A 22,191-nucleotide genomic window follows, 5' to 3' on the forward strand; every position below is an offset into this window, starting at 1 on the left:
CACACCAGGACAACAGGAGCAGTAAAATATTCCCAACACACCCAGGGTGGCTACTGTGTGAGCTCTGGAAGTCCTATAAACCGAGCTCCTGTCACAAACCCAGGAATGGGAAAAGCAAGTTGCACTAGTCACAAAAATTCAAGCACTACAGACATCTGGCAGCCCCCTGGAAAGGGCTATGGCACAAATCAAAGTAATGCAATGTACTAAAAGTATCCAAATGTTAATGTGGTAATTTATTTTCAAAGATCTAGGAAGAAGCTGACAGTAAAAAGCATTAAACCTAGCCCAACAATTGAACAAAACACACATGCATCCCAGCAACAGCAAGGAAAGGCTGCATTTTAAAGGCTCCATTTACTACCTTAATTAATTACTTTAATACAGAAACTAATTTTTTTTTTGCTTGTATTTCTTCCTCCTGCTTTTGTAATTTTTTCTCATTACAGCTTAAACTCAGCTGTTACCAAAGTACCTCCTCAGCATCTGCTTCTCTCACACCACTTATTTCTTGTTTGTACTGTGTTTTAACCTTCTCAGTAGACCCCCAGTGGGGTTTCCCAGACTCCCAATGCTATTATTCTCTTTCATAGTTGTTTTTTTTTAATTATTTTTCCCCTTTTCATCTTTTATTCCTGCTCTCTCACGCAGACAGTTGAACATCTAGAAATCAGTAGCTGGAGAACTAAACCCATGAGAAGGGAGAAAGGTGTGAATAAAAGCCATACAAGGTTGTATCTGCTGCTGGAAAACTCAAAGCAGAAACAAGCTTTATCCACAAGAACTAAAGGCAATGTTTTGCAAGGTTGTTCTCTCTCAATATTGCACTTTTCATTACAGTCTCGAGGTAAGAGGGGATCTGTCACCTTCTCCTCACAGCCCCGTTCAGTGTGGCAGGAGCACAAAGCAGGGATGCTCCTCCCTCGGTGGCCCCGGTCTCGGGAGTTGTGTGACAGAGGTGACCCCCAGCAGCAAGGGGCAGCCAGCCACAGGCACAGGAGTCCTTCAAAGGATGGCAACAGTACCTCACCTACCATTTACAGAGCTTTAAAGCAGCTCCTGTGTGTTTCTCCACCTGCCTGGCAAATTTCAGGAATCTTTGAGGAGCCCTCCCAAGCAGCACTGGAATGCAGGGTGTTTCATGAGCCATCCCTCCAGCACACCTTTCTCAGCTGGTGGTCTCAGCCCTCAGCACCTGGAGTAAACTCTGTGCAAGTCCCACAGCCTCCAAAGACAATGGCATTTCAAGCCACATGCCAAAAAAGCTCCTGAGCCTTTCCTGTAGCTCACCCCCCCTGCAGGACCCAATCTGGCAGATGAAGGTGGAAAGGTGAAGGAAGGGAAGACACCTCCAGGTACAGGAGTCCTGCTGTCAGCAAGGCAAGAACCCAGGAAAGTCCAGCCTGGAGAGAGGAGCAGCTGGACCTAATCTGAAGCAGTGTCACCATCAGACAGGGGAGTGAGAAGTCATCCTGACCTAGGGCAGCATTACTGCTCTGTCACCTGGAGTCATCTTTAAGGATTGTAGACTAAATCAGGTTGAAAGTGAATTCAGAGCTACTTTTAGAGTAAGAGTCCAGTGGCTTGTACAGCCCAGTTGTGAATATCAGCAGGGAAGACAGAGTACAACTTCCCAAGGTCCTTCCTTCACCTTTTGACCACTTTGTGAAGAATCTCCTCCTTTCACCCTGTGCGAATCTCCCTTCCTGTAACTCACATCCATTACCTCTCATCCCTTCTCAACCCACATCTGAGAAGGGTCTGGCTCTGGATAATCCACCTACTCCCCTTCTTTTCTCCAAGATTTCAAACCAAGCTGTCTCAGCCTCTCTTCACACACATCTAGATGGCCTCAGCTGCGCTTGCTCAAGCTTGTCAAAGTCTTTCTTGGCCTGGAGATGCCCAAACTGGATCCTGTACTCCAAGTGCTGTTCCTAAGGCAGGCAGCCAGCCTTCCCTGGCTGCGAGGGCACACAGGCTCCTCTTCAGCTCCTTACTCACCAAAAGACATTTTCTGCAAAGCTGCTGTCTTCTCTCCTTGGCTGCCAAACTGCTGCAGGGGGTTATCCTGTGCCACAAGCAGGACTTCACACTTGTCTTGGTGGAATTCCTGCTGTGCCTGGCACCGCTGCCTTCCAGCCAATCATCCCTCCAGCCTGGTGCCATCCAACACCCCACCACACAAGTTGTTAATGAACAAAGTCAACAGCCTCAGGCCTGGAAGCAGCCTGGGATGGCTGCGGGCATCGCACTTCCTGGGGCAGATGTTTTGGCTCTCCTGCACACAGCTGGATAATTTTTAGTGTGATGGAAAACATAATTTTTTTTTCTGTTTACATCATGACAAGTAAAAAGGGAAGAGGTCCCAGCATCAGCAACTTCTCCCATGCCATATTTCTGCACCCTCCCCTGCTACTCCCTCAGTGGCACCAAGACCACACGTATAGTTGTGATTGAACTTGAGACAGGAACTAATATGTTAAAAATAAATTAATTTATTAAAAAAAAGTTTAAGTGCAGATCAGTTCCCCTATCTGGTTCTCTACATGGTCACAGAGATTTTCACCGGAACAACTGCAGGAGAGCGTGGGAGTGCAATTAAGAACCAAAGGAAAGTGGGAGCCACTTAAACTCAGCTTTTGTTTCAGGTACACTGACAAAATGTGACCCAAAAAAACTTAGGTGAAATAAAAGACTTAATTTTCTGGTTCTTCAACGTATCTGGGTCAAGTATCTGTCTGACAGTTGATTTTATCTAGAATTCCAGGGATGATGTTTCTTGTGTAAGTTTAGGAAGGTTTGGCTTGATCTCCTTTTGTACAAAAGGCAATTAATTTTTAAACTCTCAGGGAAAAAAAAAAAGAGAAAAAATAGCTTTCGTTTCATAGTGTGGTTTTTTGATTGGGAATTAAAAAAAAAAAAAAAAGGAGCACACAGGCTGGCAGAAAAATGACAATCTTTTACCAGCTGCTAAAAATATCCTTGAAGTTTGTATTTCAGTTCCCTCCTCCTTTCTAACAGAAATCTTCCAAAAGTGTTTCACAACTCACTATTTGTTAAGCAAACCCCAGCATTCTCACCCACTGCAATATTTACATGGGGAAGTGATGCCATGAGCTATATTGGGTTTGATTTGCACTATTTTACAACCATAACAGCAGACATGTGGATACAATAAATGTGCACAGCATTCAGAATCAGCTCCAATTTCCTCGAGCAGGAAACAATTAAGCAAACATAGATATTTAACCACAACACATATGATCATTAAAAACTGCCTTTATGTTGAAAGCTGTAAGATATCTTAAGTGAATCCTTATGGAATAAAAAACTTGGTGTCCTTCAGGCTGTGCTTTCCCAACCCTCTTCTTTGAGGTTTGAGCCCTACTACAGCTTCTCCACCACGACTCAAAGCAGGGTGACCTGGGACTGTCAGGATTTGAGTTCTGAAAAACACTGTGCTGCAGGAAAGAGCCAATTTCCAATGCTGCTCCTGTTTCTGGAGGGCTCAGGAGGAGCCCATGCCAGCTGAGGCTTCAATATAATTTTTCAGCCTACAGCCATAGGATGTTCACTCTCTGTGTTTTACCAGCAGAAACATTCTCCTCACCAGCTCTAGAACACTACTGCTAAAATAAACCAGGCTTGTTCTACACAAATATGACCTGGTTTTATGTTGCTATTCCTGCAGCATGTTCCAAGCACAAGTGTACCCCCCATCTTTGTCTTCCTCAAAACAGTAATCAGTGTACAAATAACTGGAAAATTCCCTCTACTCCTCCAGGTACCTGGAACAAAAATAATCAATTTTCTTCTCTTTCCCGTAATATTTGTTTTTCTACCATTGAATCAAGTTCTGCAGACACTTTCCTGTGGTCAGCAAAAGGAGCTCCTGGCCCAAACCCTGCTGCTTGTTGCTGCTCCCCCACCTCCTGTCAGTGACCTCAATTCAACTGTTCCTTGGGCTACAGAGCAAACCTGGCCAACTGCTGATCTTCCTAAAAAAAGGTAAAACAGAGAGAAATGGTTAAACTGGGTGAGTTAATTGTTTTAGAAACTATTCTAAAGTGGGATAATACAGTGTCCTTGCAGGAGCAGGAATGACTGGGAAGTGCAGAAATACCTTAAACCACTCTTGTTTCTCCAAAATATGCAGAGAATTGTAGAGTAATTTGAGACTATCACTTTAACAGTACTGCAAGCTTAACCTCTTTTTCCAAGTCTCTTAATTCAGGCAATGAAAGGAGTGACACTATTCCCTGCTGCTCCTCAGGACAGAGGAAGACACAAACATGAAGGGACAGAAATAAAACATTCAAGTACCACATTAAATATGAATATTGGCACTCGTGATATGACAGAATGCTGAGTTATAAACTCTGAAAATCCTCAGAACAAATATTTACCTTTTGAAACACGTGCCTTGGGAAAAAAAAAAAAAAAGAGAATAAAAAATTAATCAGAGGCCAGTAGAGAAAAGCTTGGGTTTGATTCCCAGGCACTGCATCTTAAGAACAAATTCCTACTACATTTTAATGCAAAAGAAGCACTGCAAATAAGGAAATTGAAGGCTTGAACAAGGCTGATTGCAAAGTAGGAATAGAATTTATGTTAAAATGCCAAAAGCTTATTGATTTCTCACTTGTAATTTCAAAGTAAAGAACCAAAAGAGGGGTAAAAAGTTTTTCAAAAGTTGAGATCTCCTTAAGGAAGAGCACAAGGCACAAATAAAATAGTGAGAAGGGCACTCAAGAGAGGGAAAATGCCTCTGATCTCTGGAGTTAAAGCAGATTAACAGAATCAGAACTGCTACCACAAAAAGGAGGAAGAGGAGGAGGAGGGCTTGGGAGCCTGGGGAATGCAGGGTGGGGAAAGGAAACAGACACTGAGCATTGAGCTAAAGCTGGTTTAGGGTGGAACCATTTTAAAGGCAGGGTGTAGCCAGGGAGTAAGTGTGTCTGGGTTTAAAGCAATGATTTTAGTTTCCAACTTGAAAATAACCTGACCTAACCCTTCAATAACAGAAATTCTAAAGTTACTCCTGCAAAGATTTTATCCTAATAACTCCATTAGCCTGTAGCCGTGGTGATACAGATAACCTGAATTATTCACTGAGCACCCTCTGCAAAATTCTCAATGTGGACACAGATCAGTGGTGTTTGGGTTGGGTTTTTTTTTTTATTATTTGGTTTTACATTTTGAGCAACTCTCAGCCACCTCCACACAGCTTCAGGCACACCAAGAGTTCCAGAGAGGGTCCAGAAACCTGGGCAGCTCCTAAGCCCAAGGAATGCAGGCTAAGCCGATTTTGGGCTAAGAAAGAATTCAGGGGGTGGCATAAGAGCACAGAGCTGTAACCCCTCCTTGCCTGGCTGCATCACTGCTCACCAGGGTATCAAAATATCTCCCCAGCAATACCCCCTCAATTGCAGCAAAGATTTTAACACCTTGCACCATAACTGCAACGTCATGGCTGTAAAAGAAGGTGGAAAAATGCAGTAATGAACTTAATTTTCCAAGTGGTAGGCAATTTGTAGTTTACTATTACCTACCCTCAAAAATACTCCAACACCTTTCCAATAAGCTGTTTTAATCCAAAACATCTATCCTGCTTAAAAAATGATCTTTCCAAAATGAGGCATAAAATAGGTCTAAGTAACAAACTACAAGTAGGAAATTATTAAAATTTGAGCCTGTGTTGATTTTTAGGACATCAGACATTCATCTGACAACTGAAATTTTAGCCAGCCCAGTTTTCAGTCATGGCTGTAGCAAACCATTAAAACACCTGAAGTTTTCCCATTGCAACCAGGACTCAGACCATGGCAGGTGGACTGGAGACTCCCTCTCTTCAAATCAAAATCCTTTTAAAGGAAGAGTAACTGACTGTATTCTGTCCCAGTGACTTTTCTGGCTGGATAATTTCAACACTGCCTGCTTCCAAAATGTCTCTTAGCATCTCCTTCAATACATTCATTTTTGTCTTGTAGAACAGAGCAAATATCTTTACCTGAATCCTGAGTCCCAACACCACACTCTTCTTTCCCACCTTTTGTCATTTTGCAAAATCTGGATTCCTCTAGGTGGACCAACATGCTTGCCAAATACAATGGGAACAAGGGAATTTTCAGGGGAATGACTTATTTAATAATGACTTGAAAATATAAATCAAGGGAAGATCTGAAGATTTGCATTGACAAAGGGACAGAGATATAAGAAGCCCAGTAGCTTGCTGAGAAAAACCAACTTTGTTTCAAGAATAAACTCATCCTGTACTAAGGCAATCCACACATTCACCTGCCCGTACTCGGGTCCAGAGACCTCACCTGCAGAAACTTTGTTGAGTTCATCTGGAATGAGCCCTTCCTTGCCTGCCTCTGAAGCCTTTTTGCAATGTAAGCTCCCTGTGTGATCCAACTGTTCAGCATCTGTGCTCCCCAACAGCTCCTGTAATCATAATTTGCTCTCTGGAAACCAAGGCAGAAAAAGGGATGGGGAATGTTGACGACACCAGCTGTCTCCAGAATTCCTGGGGAGCAGAGCTCCTGCAGCAGCCACTGCAGCCACACGTGTGGCATTGGAAAACCAGCGACTTCAGCGGCTCCTCACCAGGAGGGAGGAAACTTGTGCATAATTAAAGATTTTGATGGGGAAAACGTTAAAGGAACTGTGAGCTCTGCAAAGTCAGAAGGATACAGCCAAGTCCTGCCTGTCCTTCCCATGGAGGTCACTAGTCTGGGCTTACTCGAGTCCTGAAGCTCTTCTTAACAGAACACAGCAATTCCAAGACATGTATTAAAGGAAAGAAAAGAGTTCCCAAACTGTAGTGCCTTTAGAAAGGGCTGCTCTGTTTTTAAAATGATTAGCTTCATTTCACAGTCAATTGGCACGCAGAAATTCACTTGCAGCTTTTGGGTGCAAACACTCAGAAGACGTGTGGGAGTATTTCCTTGGAAATAAATTCCTGAATCATAACTACCATGCTTGAACTAACACATTAATAAAGGCGTCAATAAATTCTTCAGAAGACACCCTTCAAGTGACAGTTTTCCATTATGTGAAGAGGCAAAACCAGCAAAACTCTGCTGGCTTAACAGTGAAGATATCCATTCTCTTTTCCAAACACCACCTGATCCTGTAGTCCACACACTCAGGATGTGTAATCCTGAAAAACTTTTATCCAGCCAGGTTAAAAGAACAGGAACCCAAGGCAGATAAAGATGTTCAAGGCACAAGAATACTCCTGAATTTCGTAAGCATCTTTGACACAAAAACTAACAAAGACTAAAAACCATGTTTAGAAAACCTATAAAATTCAAGAAAAAGGGATAAAATAAAAGGCAGACCTGTTCTTTTGGCAAGTCCATGGAGGAAATTCTTCTTGGCTCAATTATGAATAAAGTTATTATTTATAAAAGCCCATCCTTCAGTTTACTTTGGAGAACTGCTGCTTCAAGTTAATGTGTCTTGATGAGGAAAACATATATATGAATGTTTCCTACAAGGAATGACAGACTGACATCCTGAACAACCCAAACAGGATGAGAAAGACAAAATGCAACGTGTTTGATGCTAAACAGACAGTCCAAATTAATAAATAGAGACTAGCATGAAAAGATGGTGCTTGTCAAGCTTTGTGCTTGACTGACACCACCCTGAGAAACTGAGAGCTGAATCACAGTCCCAGTCTAGCACCTCAGTTTTCCATTTGCATTCTTCTGCAAATCCTATTTGATCATTCTTTCTTGGATGGAAAAGACAATCTTCACAGCAGACATTAACAATCTCTTGCTATTTCCATTATGTTAGATTACCATTAATAAGATTACCTCAGACACTCCTTTTTATTTTAATCACCAATGTTGTCAGATTCCAAAACTCTCAATAGCACCCCACCAGCATATGGGAAATCAACAGACTCGCAAAGAATTTTCTTACCCTTTCAACTTAAATAAAATCTATGTCTTTTTTTGAGATGTCATTGATTTGTATTTAAACAGTCTACTTAAATATCTGGGACACTTTAATACACCTGCCTGTACTGATAAGAATGTTTTTCCCACTGAAAGCAGCACCATTGCTGAGTGTGAATGAGCTGTTTCAAAAGCAAAGTTTCAGTGACAGCAATGTGCTTCTTTGTAATATAATAAGAATTAAATAATCCTATATATAATAGAGGAGTAGGAAGCGTATTTTTCATCTGTCAAAATCCTACCCCAAATAATCACTGAATTTAAAGGGTGATGCAATGGTTACTTGCAGGAGTCCCCTTCCAAAATGCTGCTGAAATGCAGTGCTGTTTGCAACCAAGACCAAAAGAGTACCTTACACAACTTCAGGAGGAAGACTGAGCTTTGAAGAAGTATTCTCCTAAACCAGCTTTTGCATTTCCAGAATGCAATGTCTGTGTTAGCCCAGCAGTAGAGAGGCATTTGTAAACCACCCCAGTGAACCCAGCAAGAGCTTTCAGCCTTAGCAAGCAGCATCTTAAAATAATGGATAGGAGAAGAAAAATGAACGAGCCTTAAAGAACAGAGAGTTCTAGGTAACTTTCTTTCCTCTCAATTACTTCTGAAAGAACATTCAACACCCATTTCCTCAGTGAGTGAGCAGCTTTCCATCTTAGCTGTGTACATTGCTGATAGGAACACTCCAAACAAATGAGGTAAAAGAGAGCCCTAGACTATGAAGTATGTTTTAAAAAATGAAACCTGACATGACTAAATCAAAGACAACTTCAAGCTGAAACTTAAACACAACCCAAATACTTGTTACAAGCATCTGCACTGTGTCATTACCCATTTGCACACAAGAAAATCAATTATTCTTCATACTTAGGAGTCAAGTCTGCAACACCTGTACAGCACTGATGAATTCTAACAGGAGAGGGAAGAACCTGAGGTACCAAAATCCAGCCTAAACACTACTCTGTAGCTCAGGATATGAAGTTTGCAGGAAAAAAATCTCCCATCTGCTGGATATGGGAAATACCAGAAGACCCTACTGCTTGCAGGGCCCCAGACAGGGTGTTTTTGGGGTAGCAGTGTTGCTTTTACTTCACAGTGAAAGAGCAGCAGCCTCACTTGAGTGCCCATTTGATTTCCCCCAAACCACAGGTTCACCACATGAGAGGCTGCCTGTGGACAAGGTGTCCAAGGTTAACCGAAACTGAACATGTACAGATCTCAAATCCTTTGAAATCATACTAAAAAAATCCCCAAAGACACCACAACTTGACCTACAACACAGGCAGGGCTTGCAGAGACAATCCCTGCTGCTAAGCCCACATTCACCCATTCCACAATTTCAGGCCCCACAATGCAGAGGAACCTCCCTGTCCAGCGGGGCAGAAAGGAGAATTTCACCTGCATTCACCTCTCCAGAAGGCCAATATGGGGAGCCCAAGAGCAGCTCAGTCTCCACACCCCCCTCTTGTTCCTCATGGACACACTGCTCTCTGCCAGTTGCCACTGCCAGCACAGGCAGCCCCCAAACCTGTTCATTTTCGACAGCAAGAAGTCTTGCCACTCATTTTTTTCCTTTTCTTTTACCAGCACTATTGGAATATTGATACTCTTCCCCCAACCACCACCATCCAGTTGCCCTTTTCCCACCACCGAAACCACCTCCTTTATTGGAAACTGCATTTAAGGCAAGATTTGGAACAAATAATTTGTTGTGTCTGCTGACATGCTGTCTCAGCACTGTGCTGAGTCAAGCCCCCGAGCCATCTTCCTCTCATCTGCAAACAGCCACTGCAATTTAATTCCCTAACAATTAGGAATTAAATAATCTAAGTTTCATTCAGCTTCCAGTAATACAATCTCTTCTGTTGTGCACTATTCTCCATAAAGACACTCAGTCTACACCCAGCTTTCCAAGAGGATCAGAGCTGCAGCTCTGTTTCTGCAGCCACTCCAACATGTCTGGTTCACTCCAGGTACCTCCAAACCCACATCCCTCAGACAGCACAAGTGATTGAGCTGTTTTTATGGGATGCCGTGGAAAATGAAAAATAGTTGCATGAGAACAGAGACCAGGTAACCCATGCTGAGTCTTCACTCAAAACAAGGATAAAATACACGCATTGCAAAAATTGAAATTCTTCATAAATCACTGTTGCCTTAAATTATCTCACATTTTTCTTCTAACTGACGTTGTTTAGATTTTATCATCAGCTAATTACAATAATTACATGCAATTATCTTGCTGCAGCAGATAACCATTAAACATAATAAATCTCAAGACATTTGCAGAGTTACTGCTCAATGAAAACCACATTTAAACTCCAGTAGGTGAGCAACTTCAACCTCCTTTTTTCAGCCCATAAAGACTTTTAAGACTTTCAGTACTCTTTGTATTGTTTCTTTCATCCAAATTTGGCAACATAAAAGTCTATAATCTCACACGCCCTTCTCCTGGCTGACTTGGATTTTGGTATGCAATAAACCACAAGCTAACTCACAGCACAGACTAAGTTCTTGAGGTCAGCTTGAGAGAGTTTACTAACACACTCCCGTAAGTCCTTAGAAAAAACCACCAAACTCCTAGTCCAGAAGCATTCCTGAATCTATTTACTGCCACTGATTAATGAATCAAATGGGACAGTTATCTTGAGACATAAAAAATAACTACTGAAGATTCAAAGGAAGTCAAGAAAACAATTTTCTCACTGGCTACACACTTAAAAACGCAGCCACTTGTCTCAGACCACAAGAAGTCACACATCAAAATACACTTGAAGCCATAGTGATGCCTCAGAAAAACATGTTGTTTTTGAGAGTTACTAAACACTGATCCTGCCATTACCAGCAAGAAGCTGTGGTGGTTTTCTTACCCAAGAGAAAGTGACACCTGAATATCAGGAAATTCTGAAGATGCTATCGGTAAGACTAAATTACACCTGCGTGTGTGGTGTAATTGCATCATCAATATACAGTGAAAGGAAAATTCTTCAACCTTGACATCTGTCCACACCTGCTAAAATAAATTATTTTAACCTTTCCTCTCGTTAATTCCAACAATTAGAGTGGTGGTTTTGGGGTTCAGAAGCAAAACAAAACCATCACTTTTACAGGAGAACCAGCCTCCACTGGGGCTCCTCACTGAACCACACAGTGCTTGGTGCTTCTGAATCGCTGGCAACACAAGTTTCTACATTTTTGTATTTCTGGCAAGCTCCTATTTCAGAGGCTGATAAGATCATCCCATAAACAGATCTAATTAACTCAACGCTTTCAGTTTCATCCCCAAAAACTGGAAGAATGACTTACCTGGGTCTCGACTGCTGTACGGCCATCCTGAGGCAGGTAAAATGGGCAGCACAGGAGAATTTGCCCTGCTGTCATCCTCCACTTGCTGCGTAATATGTCTCACAGTTTCTTTGTTTTTCCTGTTCTTCCTGCGGCCCGTGGGCTGCCAGCCATCCCCCACTCCTTGCTCTGAGAACCCACTCTGTATTGCACTATCCTTGGCAGAGTGCAGCTCACCCCCTCCGTAATGGGACGGTGACACCTGCTCCTCTTTGATACGCAAAGACCCATAGCCCATGTCACTAGCCCAGAGAGACTGGGACGAAATGTCTTCGTGGCTGTCTGGTTTTGGTTCTTGATCCTCTTTCCCATAACTACTCCCTCCCTCATGGCAGCTGGCAATGGCTGAGTCCCCGGAGGAGTTTGCTGGGCTGGTTCTGCGAGCCAGCCAGGGGGATATACTCCTGCCAGCCACGACTGCCGAAATCAGAGCGTCCGTGCTGCTGCTGGAAGGGGCTCCCAGCTCATAATCAACGAGGTCCTCCGAGGCATCAGACTTGATGCTTATGTCCAGAGCTGCTTTGATGAAGTTGTGACAGGCCTGCACGATGTCTGTCATCTGCAGGTAGCTGGCAGCCGACATCACCTCGATGACGTTCCTGCTGGTCAGCGCCAGGTGTGCGGAGTACATGAAGTCAATGATTGCCTTAAAGCCCTGGGCGGTGACGATGTCCAGGTGGGTGACTGTGGCCTGGTCCGAGGTTTTCTGCACCTGGCAGTAGAGGGTTTTGAAGTAGCGGCTGCTCCCCAGGAGGACGTTTTTGTGAGCCTTGAAGATCTTACCCTCCACGATGATGCAGACGTCGCAGAGGATCCCGTGCTGCCTCTGCTCGTTCAGCTCCCGCAGCAGGTGACGGTAGTGGGAAGCAATTTCCATATCTTCCTTTCGGTTATTCATTTGGAGATCTTTATGTTTCCTCTTCCACAAGTCCTGCAGGGGGAAGGAAATGACAGGATTACAGAATCCAAGACAAGGCTGAGACAAATCCCAGGTTGCACCAAAAGAAGCAACAGGTTCATCTGGGAAGAGTGCCACAACTACAGCTACTGCCTGCAATGCCTCCACATTCTTTACAAAATGCACCTTACTTTGGCCAGACTTCAAATAATTTACATTAAAAAGGACTAGATTTGAAGCCAATCCTCCAATGGCTCATAACATCCCAGAGCAAATGTTTCTTTAAATTACTACAAACTTGTAAAAAAACCCATCTGAAGTAACCGGAGAACAGCAGCTGTCAGTTTTTACTGTGAATTTGTTGAAGTTTGGTTTTGAAAGAGATACTGCACTTGAAACCATGCTCAGATGCCCACAGCCTACTGAGGGGCACACTGTAACATATTCTCCTCGAGGGAACAAGTGTTGTGTAGCACACAGAGGAGCTGAAATCCTCAAACAGCAAGAGCCAATTGAACCCAGCATTTTCCTTGTTATACTCCCGTGAAGGGCCTATAAAAATAGTTTAAAAGTCACAAGAGCAACAAGCAAATCCAAGAAAAGTTTTAAGTCCCCACCCAAACTAAATGGGCAATAGATCACAACTACGAAATTAATGTTATTTGAAGCTCAACTATTTACAAGCAATCTTTGCAATAAACATGTTATTTCCTTGCTTTACATCTCCAAGTTTACCCCGCAGCCACCCTCAGATACCGAGTAGAGAACTTCTCATGATCACATAAAGAAAGGATCCTTATGACCAATATAAAGCTGAGAAAAATTCACAGGGCATTTGATCACCTTTCAGAATTTGGCAGTATTATCCAAAATAAAAGGCCAGCTGGTGCCAGCAGCAAGGTATCTTCTAAGTGATGCTCCAGATTATCCTCCTCTTACACCCCAAAACAGAAAAAAAGGTCCTAAATGTTAACACAGTAATCAGCAGTGCAAGGATTTTCAGATTGATTTTTTTCCAGTTACTATCTTTGCAACTCAATATTTGCCTTTGATTCCACAGCTTTACAAATCCTTTGGCATTCAATTCTGCCATTTTCTCTAGCTTATACCACTTTTTCTGGAACTTACTGTCTAGATTTATCTACCATGGAACAGTGGTTTAATGGTCCAACTACTTAAGAGCAACAAGGTGAAGGATATCTTACTCCTTTCTCTCAGAAGCTTAAAATTTGTTCCAATATAAAAAGCCCCAACTGTAGATTTGATACGAGGATCCACATGTCGGCAAACAACTGTAAAATTGGAGCCAGTTCCAAATGTTATTATGTGCAGGCACACTCATCAGAGGCCTGGATTTAGGCTACTGGTTGTTACTCATAAAAACAAAACCTCTGAGGTCGTACAGCCTTAAAGCACACATGGTTCAGGGTTAGCACTGGCATTAAGGAGGATGTTTCCAGCCTGGAGCACCTTTCTAACATCCACAGAGCTCACACGCAAAATCCAGTCCCATCTGCTCAAACTGGCTCGCAGCAGTGGGCAGCACAGCCGTGATTCAGGAAGTTTCCTTGGCACATTCAAGTGTGTTTCCTGGGCTGTGGAACACAGACCCACAAGGACCCTGCCCCCTTCCCCTACCCTGTGCTATTATTACCATTGGCAGGAGCAAAATAGCTGCAGTTTAGTCACTGTGGGCTAGGAAAGCACCTCCCAGCCCACAGAACATCCGTGAGGTGGGACCTTCTCCTAGAGAGCCACCGGATGATTCAAAAGTTCAAGTTATGCAAGACTGCTCCAAGCTCCTCCAGTTCTGCAAGGATGGAGCTGCCTCTCTGCAGCCCCAAAAATCCTAATTTGAAAGGCCAGCAAATGATCATCGAGAAATGCTTGCTTCCCTCTAGAGAGGAGAGACCTTCCTGCAACACCAGCAGGCTGAATTGTGTTCATCCCCCTCAAAGCATGCAGCTTTTCTGCAGAATTAAGCACAGAATGCACAGAGAAGCCAATCTCTCTCTTTTTTTTTTTTTTTTTATTGAACTGAAAGAGGTCAATACCAGTGCAGCTGCACACACCTATTTACCACAGAAATCTGCCCAGAGACCTCAAACCAAATCCTCACCCAGACACCACCTCTGTCTCAAATAAACAAAATAAATCGATGAAAATCAAACCAAGAATCAGGGTTGGGCAGTATGGAAAGAAAAATAAATTAATTTTCAGGTGTTTGGCCTGAAAAGGTTGTGATGGCAGCAGCCAGCACAGCATCTCTCTAATCCAGGCTCTGGAGGTGGCTGCCAGCACTTCCCAACAGCTCCATGTTGGAAAGAACCACCTCTTAAGGCAGAGTGACAGTTCAGTTTTGTCTTTATTCCAGAAACCACTACTGCATCTACTTTTAGGAGCTGAAGAGCCAGCTTAGTCCCCTTAGGAAATATGAGTTGCCACATAGGATAAAGGGAGTTGTCCATCACCAGTCGTGTCTCCAACAACTGCCATATCCACACAATTCAGGGGAAGATGTAAGAAAACCTCAGAGCCCACAATGAGGTAAGGGTCAGAATGTTCTGGATATGGCATTTCCTCTCACTGTTCCTTCATGGATATTAAAATACACATTCCAAGACACCAGCTCCCTGGAACTGTGGGGAGGAAGGGCAGGAAATCTCCTGCAAGGATAATTTTCTCTTCCTCAATTTCATACAGATTAGCATCACAGTATTTGTCAATGTCTCCACTTGCTCTTGTGAATTTATGGCACAACATTTTTCCTTCTTCAACTGGAAATATTCTTCAGCTGGAAATTGTATTAGTTCCTTGAGATTTTATTTCTTTGCTATCTCATACATTTATTCAGTTTAGTTCATTGGGTCAGGTCCCCCCTCCTGATAACAGTCCACTTCAGATACATCTTGTCCTTTTGTAAGCTGCCTGTGGCAGAAATACAGAATTTAAAATATGTCTCTTGCTACTTTTGGTTTAGACTGGAGCAGTTTGAGGTTCAGGCATTGAGATGGGTGGATGGAGCTCTTGCTCATCTCTTTAGGAAACAGAAGATAAGGTCAGAGAAAAGATAGCAGGGAATTTTTACTAAACACAAAGACACAAAAATCTCTGCAAGACTCCTTTCTGACCACTGAGGTGGGCACATTACAGCACCTTCAAGCAAGCAGTGAGGTGGATACTCCTGTGTTCAGTGAAATCAATAAAATGTAATGGTTTCCAAATCAGGAATTATTACTGGAGATGTCTTGATCTTCCTCTGCCACAAGGTCTGCTCCCTCACACCCATCACTCCACATCCAACATCTGTCACAGCATTGTACCTTTTAAACAAGAGGTCTTTAGGGGAGAAAATTAAATATGCCTCAAATTCAGAGGAATTAATTAGTTTTCTGTCTACCCATGTCAAACCAGAACATCCGTTTAATGTCAAGGATCACTAGGGAATTAATCCAAGTTAAATTTAAGGCAATTTGCTAGTAGTTAAAAATTCAGGAAGCTTTAAAACCCTGTTCTTGTGTTCCAATTTCATATGCTGTTTTGTGGCTTGTTGATGGCTTGTTTTTCCTTTTTTTTTTTTTTTTTCCTTTCACTGGTAAGAATATTTATTTCCACTTAAAAAATGTTGTGGAAAGATTTCTTCAGAAAAGCTGTACCCTTCAAATTTCTGTAGAAGCACAGTGAAGATGGAACAAACTGGAGATTTCTTAGAAACAGACCTCAGAGATTAATGATGTATTTTTTGGTTTATCTCAGGTCTTTTTAGTATATGAAGGCTTTAAAAGTTGAGCATCTATCAGGATTCTTTAGGCCACATGGCCACAACACAGCTTTCCAGGAAGCCAACGAACCAGGAAAGCTCATCTGAGGATTTCCCACTAAATAAAATTGTAGCAGATCAGGCTTTCTTCATAAGCCAGTCCACAGGCAGTACAGTAATTCAAGTCTATTACTTCTCCAAAAAGAACAAAACAAAACAAAAAAACAAAAACAAAACAAAACAAAAGTCCCAAACCATTGCACCTAACAACAAAAAGAACACAAAGTGAGCAGATTGAAGAGTCACTTTCATGCAAACTTCTGTCAAGATACAGGCTTGCTTTTATTTCTCATGTCAGAAAACCCTGGTCTTGAATTGATAATAATTGATACAATCTTTAACCTAGCTAGAGTGAACCTATGAAAGAGGTTTATTTTGCACTGTCATTACAGTTATTTCAACATGAAAACAGCACCTGATGGCACAGTAAGAGTCTAAATCACTCTTCACTTCCCATTGGAAAGGTTTCAAGAAGAGTAAATATTTATTTATTGGCAAATTTCTCAGGCTAGGAATGAGTCTTCTAACCAAAATCTTAACATTACTAAAATTAGGGGGCACAATTTTTTTGCATCTAAATCTCAGTGTATTACTTGAATTTTGACAGAAAGTCATAGATGAGAAATGAATTGCACACAAAACCCTCTACAGAGCAATCCCCTGGGAAATAGTGGGGACAAAAATAAACTTCCTTCCCTCAGAAAGAAAACAGGGAAAAAAAAAAAAAAAGGCTTGAAGGTTTTTGGGGAGGGGAGGGTTTGCTGTTGTTAGGATTTGTTCGTTGGTTGTTTACTTTTTCTTTTCTGAGAATGTAAGTGAACTGAAGATTTAAACTACATGGCACTTCATCTGTATCAATTTTCTCAGCATGTTTAATACCAAGGACCAAAGGTAAAGAGCACCAAAATGCTCACTAGTGCACTCCTCCACCACTCTGCTCCCTAGAGAAAACATGCCAACTGGAATTTCACCAAAAATGTGCTGTTTCCTCCCCCCTCTCCCTTCAGAGAAAAGTAAAAACAGATTAAGGAAGAACTCCACTCCAATGCTTTATTACACAAAAACCCAACAAACACACCCCACTTCTCTGCTTCCCCTGTGTCCTGTCCATGTTTCCACTCCCAAGACATTCCAACATTTTTAAAATTCCTCTGCAAAGGAGCTCTGTAAGGTGAGATTGGGCTTGAAATGCTTCCTTGCACAACAAGACACAGTGTGCATGCAAGTTTCACTTTTATCCAGTTAAAGACAACAGAAAAGCACAGGATTCCTACTCTCCATCTGCCCTGTGCTGAAAAGAATGGAGAATAAAACCCCTTAGGAGCTGAAAAGGACAGTAGAGGAGAGAAAAAGAAGCCTCAGAATCCTCATGGATGGTAACTCTCTGCAAAGACACTGCTCAGGAGCTTTACAAGCACAAATCTCCACAACAGCAGTGTTTTCTCACATTTGAGGAACAACAGCACACAATTCTGAAAGAGCTTTAATTTCTTGATACTATATAACACCAAATTATATTCATATGATCAGCTTTGTCCAAAATAGATAGAAGTAACAGCTTACAAAAATGAACAGTGGCCAAAAAAGAAACTCCTTTTACCCTACTCTGATTCCCAAAACCAATCATTTGTTGTTTTAAGTTGGCCATTCCAACCACAACTCTGAACTGGGGGAGAAAGAGGCAGATGTTTGCAAATAGACCAAACCAGACCCTTGAGCCAGAGGGGTCACTCAGAGCTCAGGCTTTCATGCAAAATACCCTTTCTCCCTGATGAGCAGGGATGGGAACATTTAATTGCAGCCCAACAGTGCATGTTCAGCCTCGTGGGCTGGGACTCACAGGAAGAAAATAAAAGTTTCACCATTCATCTTGAGAAGAACCATGGAAGTACAGCAAGGGCAGGGATTTGGGAAGCATATGCTTTTCAGTAAACTTAAAGAAAAATACTAATTCCATTTTCATTACCAAATTTGATAGCCCCACTGAATTGTCAGTGATTGCAGGGCAAAAAGAGCCCCGAGTCCCTACACAAATTTATTAACCTTGGTCTGATCAGGATTCCATAACATTTCTCCAACTTCAAGCCAATGTTGCCCCATCACAGAGAGCATTAAATCAACATCTCTGTTTAGAATCTGTAGCAGATACAATCCAGAAAGTCCACGAGTTCAAACAGCAGAGTAGAACACTGCACACTTCCAGCATCTCACCATACCATTAAAGCTTTGTTTCCACAGTCCAAACAAGAACCACAAGGAAAATTTAACTCCAACAGCACAACCTAAAATAGCAGGGAGTCATCATTAAACATTTCACTCTACTCCAAAACTTTAAACCAGAGACTTGGCTGTGGCCTTTCACTTGTCAAACTATCCCCCTGGTTATGGGTCAGCCAATGTGCAGGAGCTGGACAGCATAAAAGGGCAACCAAAAGAAAAATCCATTTATTAACCTTCATTAGCTCTGACAGCACATGAAGGTTTTCAAGAGAAAACCAGGACTGAAAATGAGAGGTAAGTGAAAACTGCCATCCTCCACATTTTAGGAGGAGGGTAATTAGAATTCAAAATTTAGAAACTGTAAAGTTAAAAATTTTAGGGGGAAAAAAGAAAAGACCAGATATGCATATTTGGCTATATTGTTATTAAAAGTGACAAGTGATTTTAACTGATTTAGTTAATGAAAACATGTAAACAGCAATACTGAATAAATAAACAAAGAAAATCCAAGACAATTACTTCTTACCAGTAACAAACTGGGTTCCAGGTCTAGTGTTTCTCCTACAACAGCTGAGGACATCAACAGCCCCAGGGCAGCACAGGTAGTGCCCTGATTGTGACCTTCTGACAGCACTGGTGTGAACTCTTGTAGGAGAAAGACAGAACTATGACAAAAAACAAAACCAGAACAAATTATTAGCAATAAACTAACAGTGAAATATTTTGAAGTCCTTTCCCTCCAAACTCACTGTTATGACATCCTTGTGACTTAATAAAGTCCAAAAAAGTCAACTCCAAGCATATCAATACATTGAAAGTAATTAAGGCCTGGCTACCACTTTGTAATAATGTAAACAAGAGTTACTTCTTAAAGGTATGGGAACAAAAAGGTCTAATTTTAGCTACTAAAACTTCAATCAGACCCTTGAACAACAGGGTTTCCTGTTTGGGAGCTTTTCAAAACATTCTCACTTTAATGACTCTTTAAAGAGACTCACCTTATCTGACCTATAAAATACTCAGCTTTAAAAGCTACCAGTACAGCTCCTGAAGGAAATTTGCACTGGAACACTCAGGAGAATTTACTCTTGAAATGTTTAGTTGCCAGTTTCTAGTGGCTGACACCATTCTGGGTTAAGAGACCAAACTATCTCAAGATTTGTAAAGTTTTGTGTAAAATACAGATATTTAGGTATAGTAAGACACATTTACAGACAGGCTCCTCAGAGCAAACCTGAGTGTTTATGGTTACAAGGTAAAAGGAGTAGGAATAGTTCACCTACACCAAGGCTTTTGTCTGTGAGGACACATCCACTAAAGCTATCATCTTATACATCTATTTTTCTTGTATAAAACAGACTTTATTTTCTTCAGAACAGCATATACACCACACCGGCAACATTTAACTTACAATCTAACACTTCTGAGTCTGCTTTATTCAAAATTTTATATTGTTAGCCATAATAAAGTCCTTTTTGATCTCTGCATTTCAACACATAGATTAGCTCTCTTAATGAAAATAAGCTATAAATTAATACTGCTGATTTCAAGACTGACCTTCTGTAGTAACAGATTGTGAAAGGAAACATCAGAAGAGAAAAGTTAAAAAAGCTTTTCCAACACAAATTAATGCCATTATAGAAGGTGAAATAAAATATCTAATAAACAAACAAAGTAATAAGGAAAACCCAAGCATTCTTATGGCAAACAGCAGAACTGAAAATCTTGAAAACAAATATGACCCAGTTGAAGCAAACACCAGTGACTTTGTTCTCTCTTTCTGTTCTGGACTGCCAAGTCTTGCCTTTCTCTAGTTCTGATTGCTTCTCCATAGCAATTGTTCTGGCGAGCTCTTTTTAGTGCTGTTATTTGGACAGTTAAGAAAAAATAAAGTGGTGAAGTGAGGGAGCCAGACCAACCCAGACACACGGGAAATTACTTTGTTAGCAAAGTGTAACAAGGTGTATGTATTGCTACTTAGACTTGGGGCTATTCCTGTTAAAACTCTCACTTACACCTGTCCCAGAGCACAAAAAGAGCCAGAACAGATTGGTAAAAATGGCAAAGCTGAGCCCTGCACTTTTTCTTCTTTGCTTGGAGCTGTGCACCTGCTTCCCTCTTGTGATCAAACAGATGAGAACCGAGTGACCGTGATGGATGGAGACACCTCTGCCACGAGCAAGGAGCAGAACAGCCAGAGGTATTTCTCCAACTTTTGCAGATGACCAAAATTTCTAAATGAGTCCTTGTTATAATTGTTAAGTCAAGTTTTATGAAGAAGTGCCAGCCCTCATAACGATGTTCTCTCCAGGTCCCCTTTCTCTTTCCTATACCACATGACAAAAATATCTTTGAAATGCTGAGAACTTACCGATACTTGAAAGTGTTTCCTGTCAGCAAAAATAAACCTTGCAGTGTTTCACAGCTGGACAGTGCATGTTTCAATGAAGAGAGGAGAATGGTCTCTGGTAAGAAGCTCCAGAAGGTTCATCAGATGGCCTGTGTTTGGGAACAGAAAGAATAGGAGGCAAAAATTAAAATCCAAATTTTAACTCAATACAAAGCCCTTCAGTGTCACATAATTACAAACAATGTTTGAAATAACTGCACATTTACAACACTCTTTGCCATTTTAACAAGAAACATTCTGATATATTCCTATAATTAATCACGCAGGAAAAATTATTTAGCCCTTGTGTTAATGTCAAGAAAGAATTTAACATACCAGTATTAAGACTGTTAACAACTCCTGACTATGCTTTCAGAAGTGCTTTGAAAGTGTCACTCTAAAAAACCAGCAGTTTACAAAAGGATTTTTAAAAACTTAACAACATTGTTTCAGTTGACATGTAAGTTTCAGTTAATGTTTCTGTGACCTCTGCCACCCACACGCTTTAAATGGGGTTGGAATTAATCTCAACCCATGGTTATAGTGATTCCCCTCCAAACCAAAATATTTGCCTAAGGTTACACAAAAATCATGTGTCCATGTTGCGTGAAAGGAAGAGATTTGAGATTTATTCCCATCCAACTCGACTGAATCAGAGTCTTCAAAAGCCAGCATGACCCCTAAATTTTAACCACCAAGCAGCATCTACAAAAGTACTGAGAAAAGCACTTTGCTTATCTTGCAAACATTAAAAAAACTTAAAAAAAACCCCAAACAAACAACCTAAACACAAAAATGAAGATGTAAATAACTAACAGAAGCTTTACTTTCCATGCCTGTAAAAGCTATGCAGCCTGAAATCCAATATTCCAGTGGGTACCAAGTTGCTATTCCCACAGGATGCACCTTTGCAACAGGGCACAGGTGGCTGCGCCCAGTTCCAGCTGCTCTCTTGCAGAAATATTTCCACTGCACTTGGATTTCCTCTGCATTTCCCTTATTCATTTCCCCATAACTTCCAACTCTGTCCATCTGCCTGTCTCCCCATCCTGGTACAGTAACACTTGTTCAAATCATTCCCCTATTTTTGATCTCTGTTCTTTCTCGTCTGCTTGCAGCAGGAGAACAACAGACCCAACACTACTCATGTCATGGACCCTGTAGAACACAGCAAGAACTTGGCAGAACTGGTACAGGGTACCAGGCTTGAGAAGTCTGGTGACATCAAAAAAAAAAAAAAAAAAAGAATTTAGCTATAGATATATCTGTTACTCTAGCAGCAAAGATTAAAAAACAACCTGAAAAAAAATTCAGATGCCTGTGGCTCATATGACACTTACCTGCCCAAGTGCCATTAGATCTCCTTAAGACCTCCTACAAGATCTTAAGCTATTACTTTAAAAAGTCACAAAAGAAATCTAAGCAAAAAAACTCTGCCCTTGTGCATCTATTAGTCAAAAAAAACCAACATAAAAAGTACCTTAAAAAAAAAGAGGATTAGAGAACTGTAAACTTATCACACTGGGAATTGCCCTGAAGAATGGTTTCCCCC

The 22,191-nt window shown here is 41.5% G+C and overlaps 1 protein-coding gene across 8 annotated transcripts in view; it reads right to left on the bottom strand.

The window, feature by feature from the left end:
- ZBTB46 (zinc finger and BTB domain containing 46) overlaps positions 1 to 22,191 on the bottom strand; it is a 47,767-nt gene that overhangs the window by 20,016 nt on the left and 5,560 nt on the right. For 6 of the 8 annotated variants that reach the window (XM_053992828.1, XM_053992825.1, XM_053992827.1 and 3 more), the window contains 3 exons: positions 20,622 to 20,749; positions 18,777 to 18,915; positions 11,274 to 12,243 (listed from right to left, as the gene is read on the bottom strand). In XM_053992828.1, the coding sequence (XP_053848803.1) occupies positions 11,274 to 12,243; positions 18,777 to 18,830 (1,024 nt within the window). In that variant the 5' untranslated portion in view covers positions 18,831 to 18,915; positions 20,622 to 20,749. Of the gene's footprint in view, positions 1 to 11,273; positions 12,244 to 13,053; positions 13,123 to 18,776; positions 18,916 to 20,621; positions 20,750 to 22,191 lie in introns of those variants that run through there. The other 2 variants (XM_053992829.1, XM_053992830.1) reach the window with 2 other exon arrangements.

The sequence above is a fragment of the Vidua macroura genome, chromosome 17, assembly GCF_024509145.1.
Source record: "Vidua macroura isolate BioBank_ID:100142 chromosome 17, ASM2450914v1, whole genome shotgun sequence".
Lineage (NCBI taxonomy): Eukaryota > Metazoa > Chordata > Aves > Passeriformes > Viduidae > Vidua > Vidua macroura.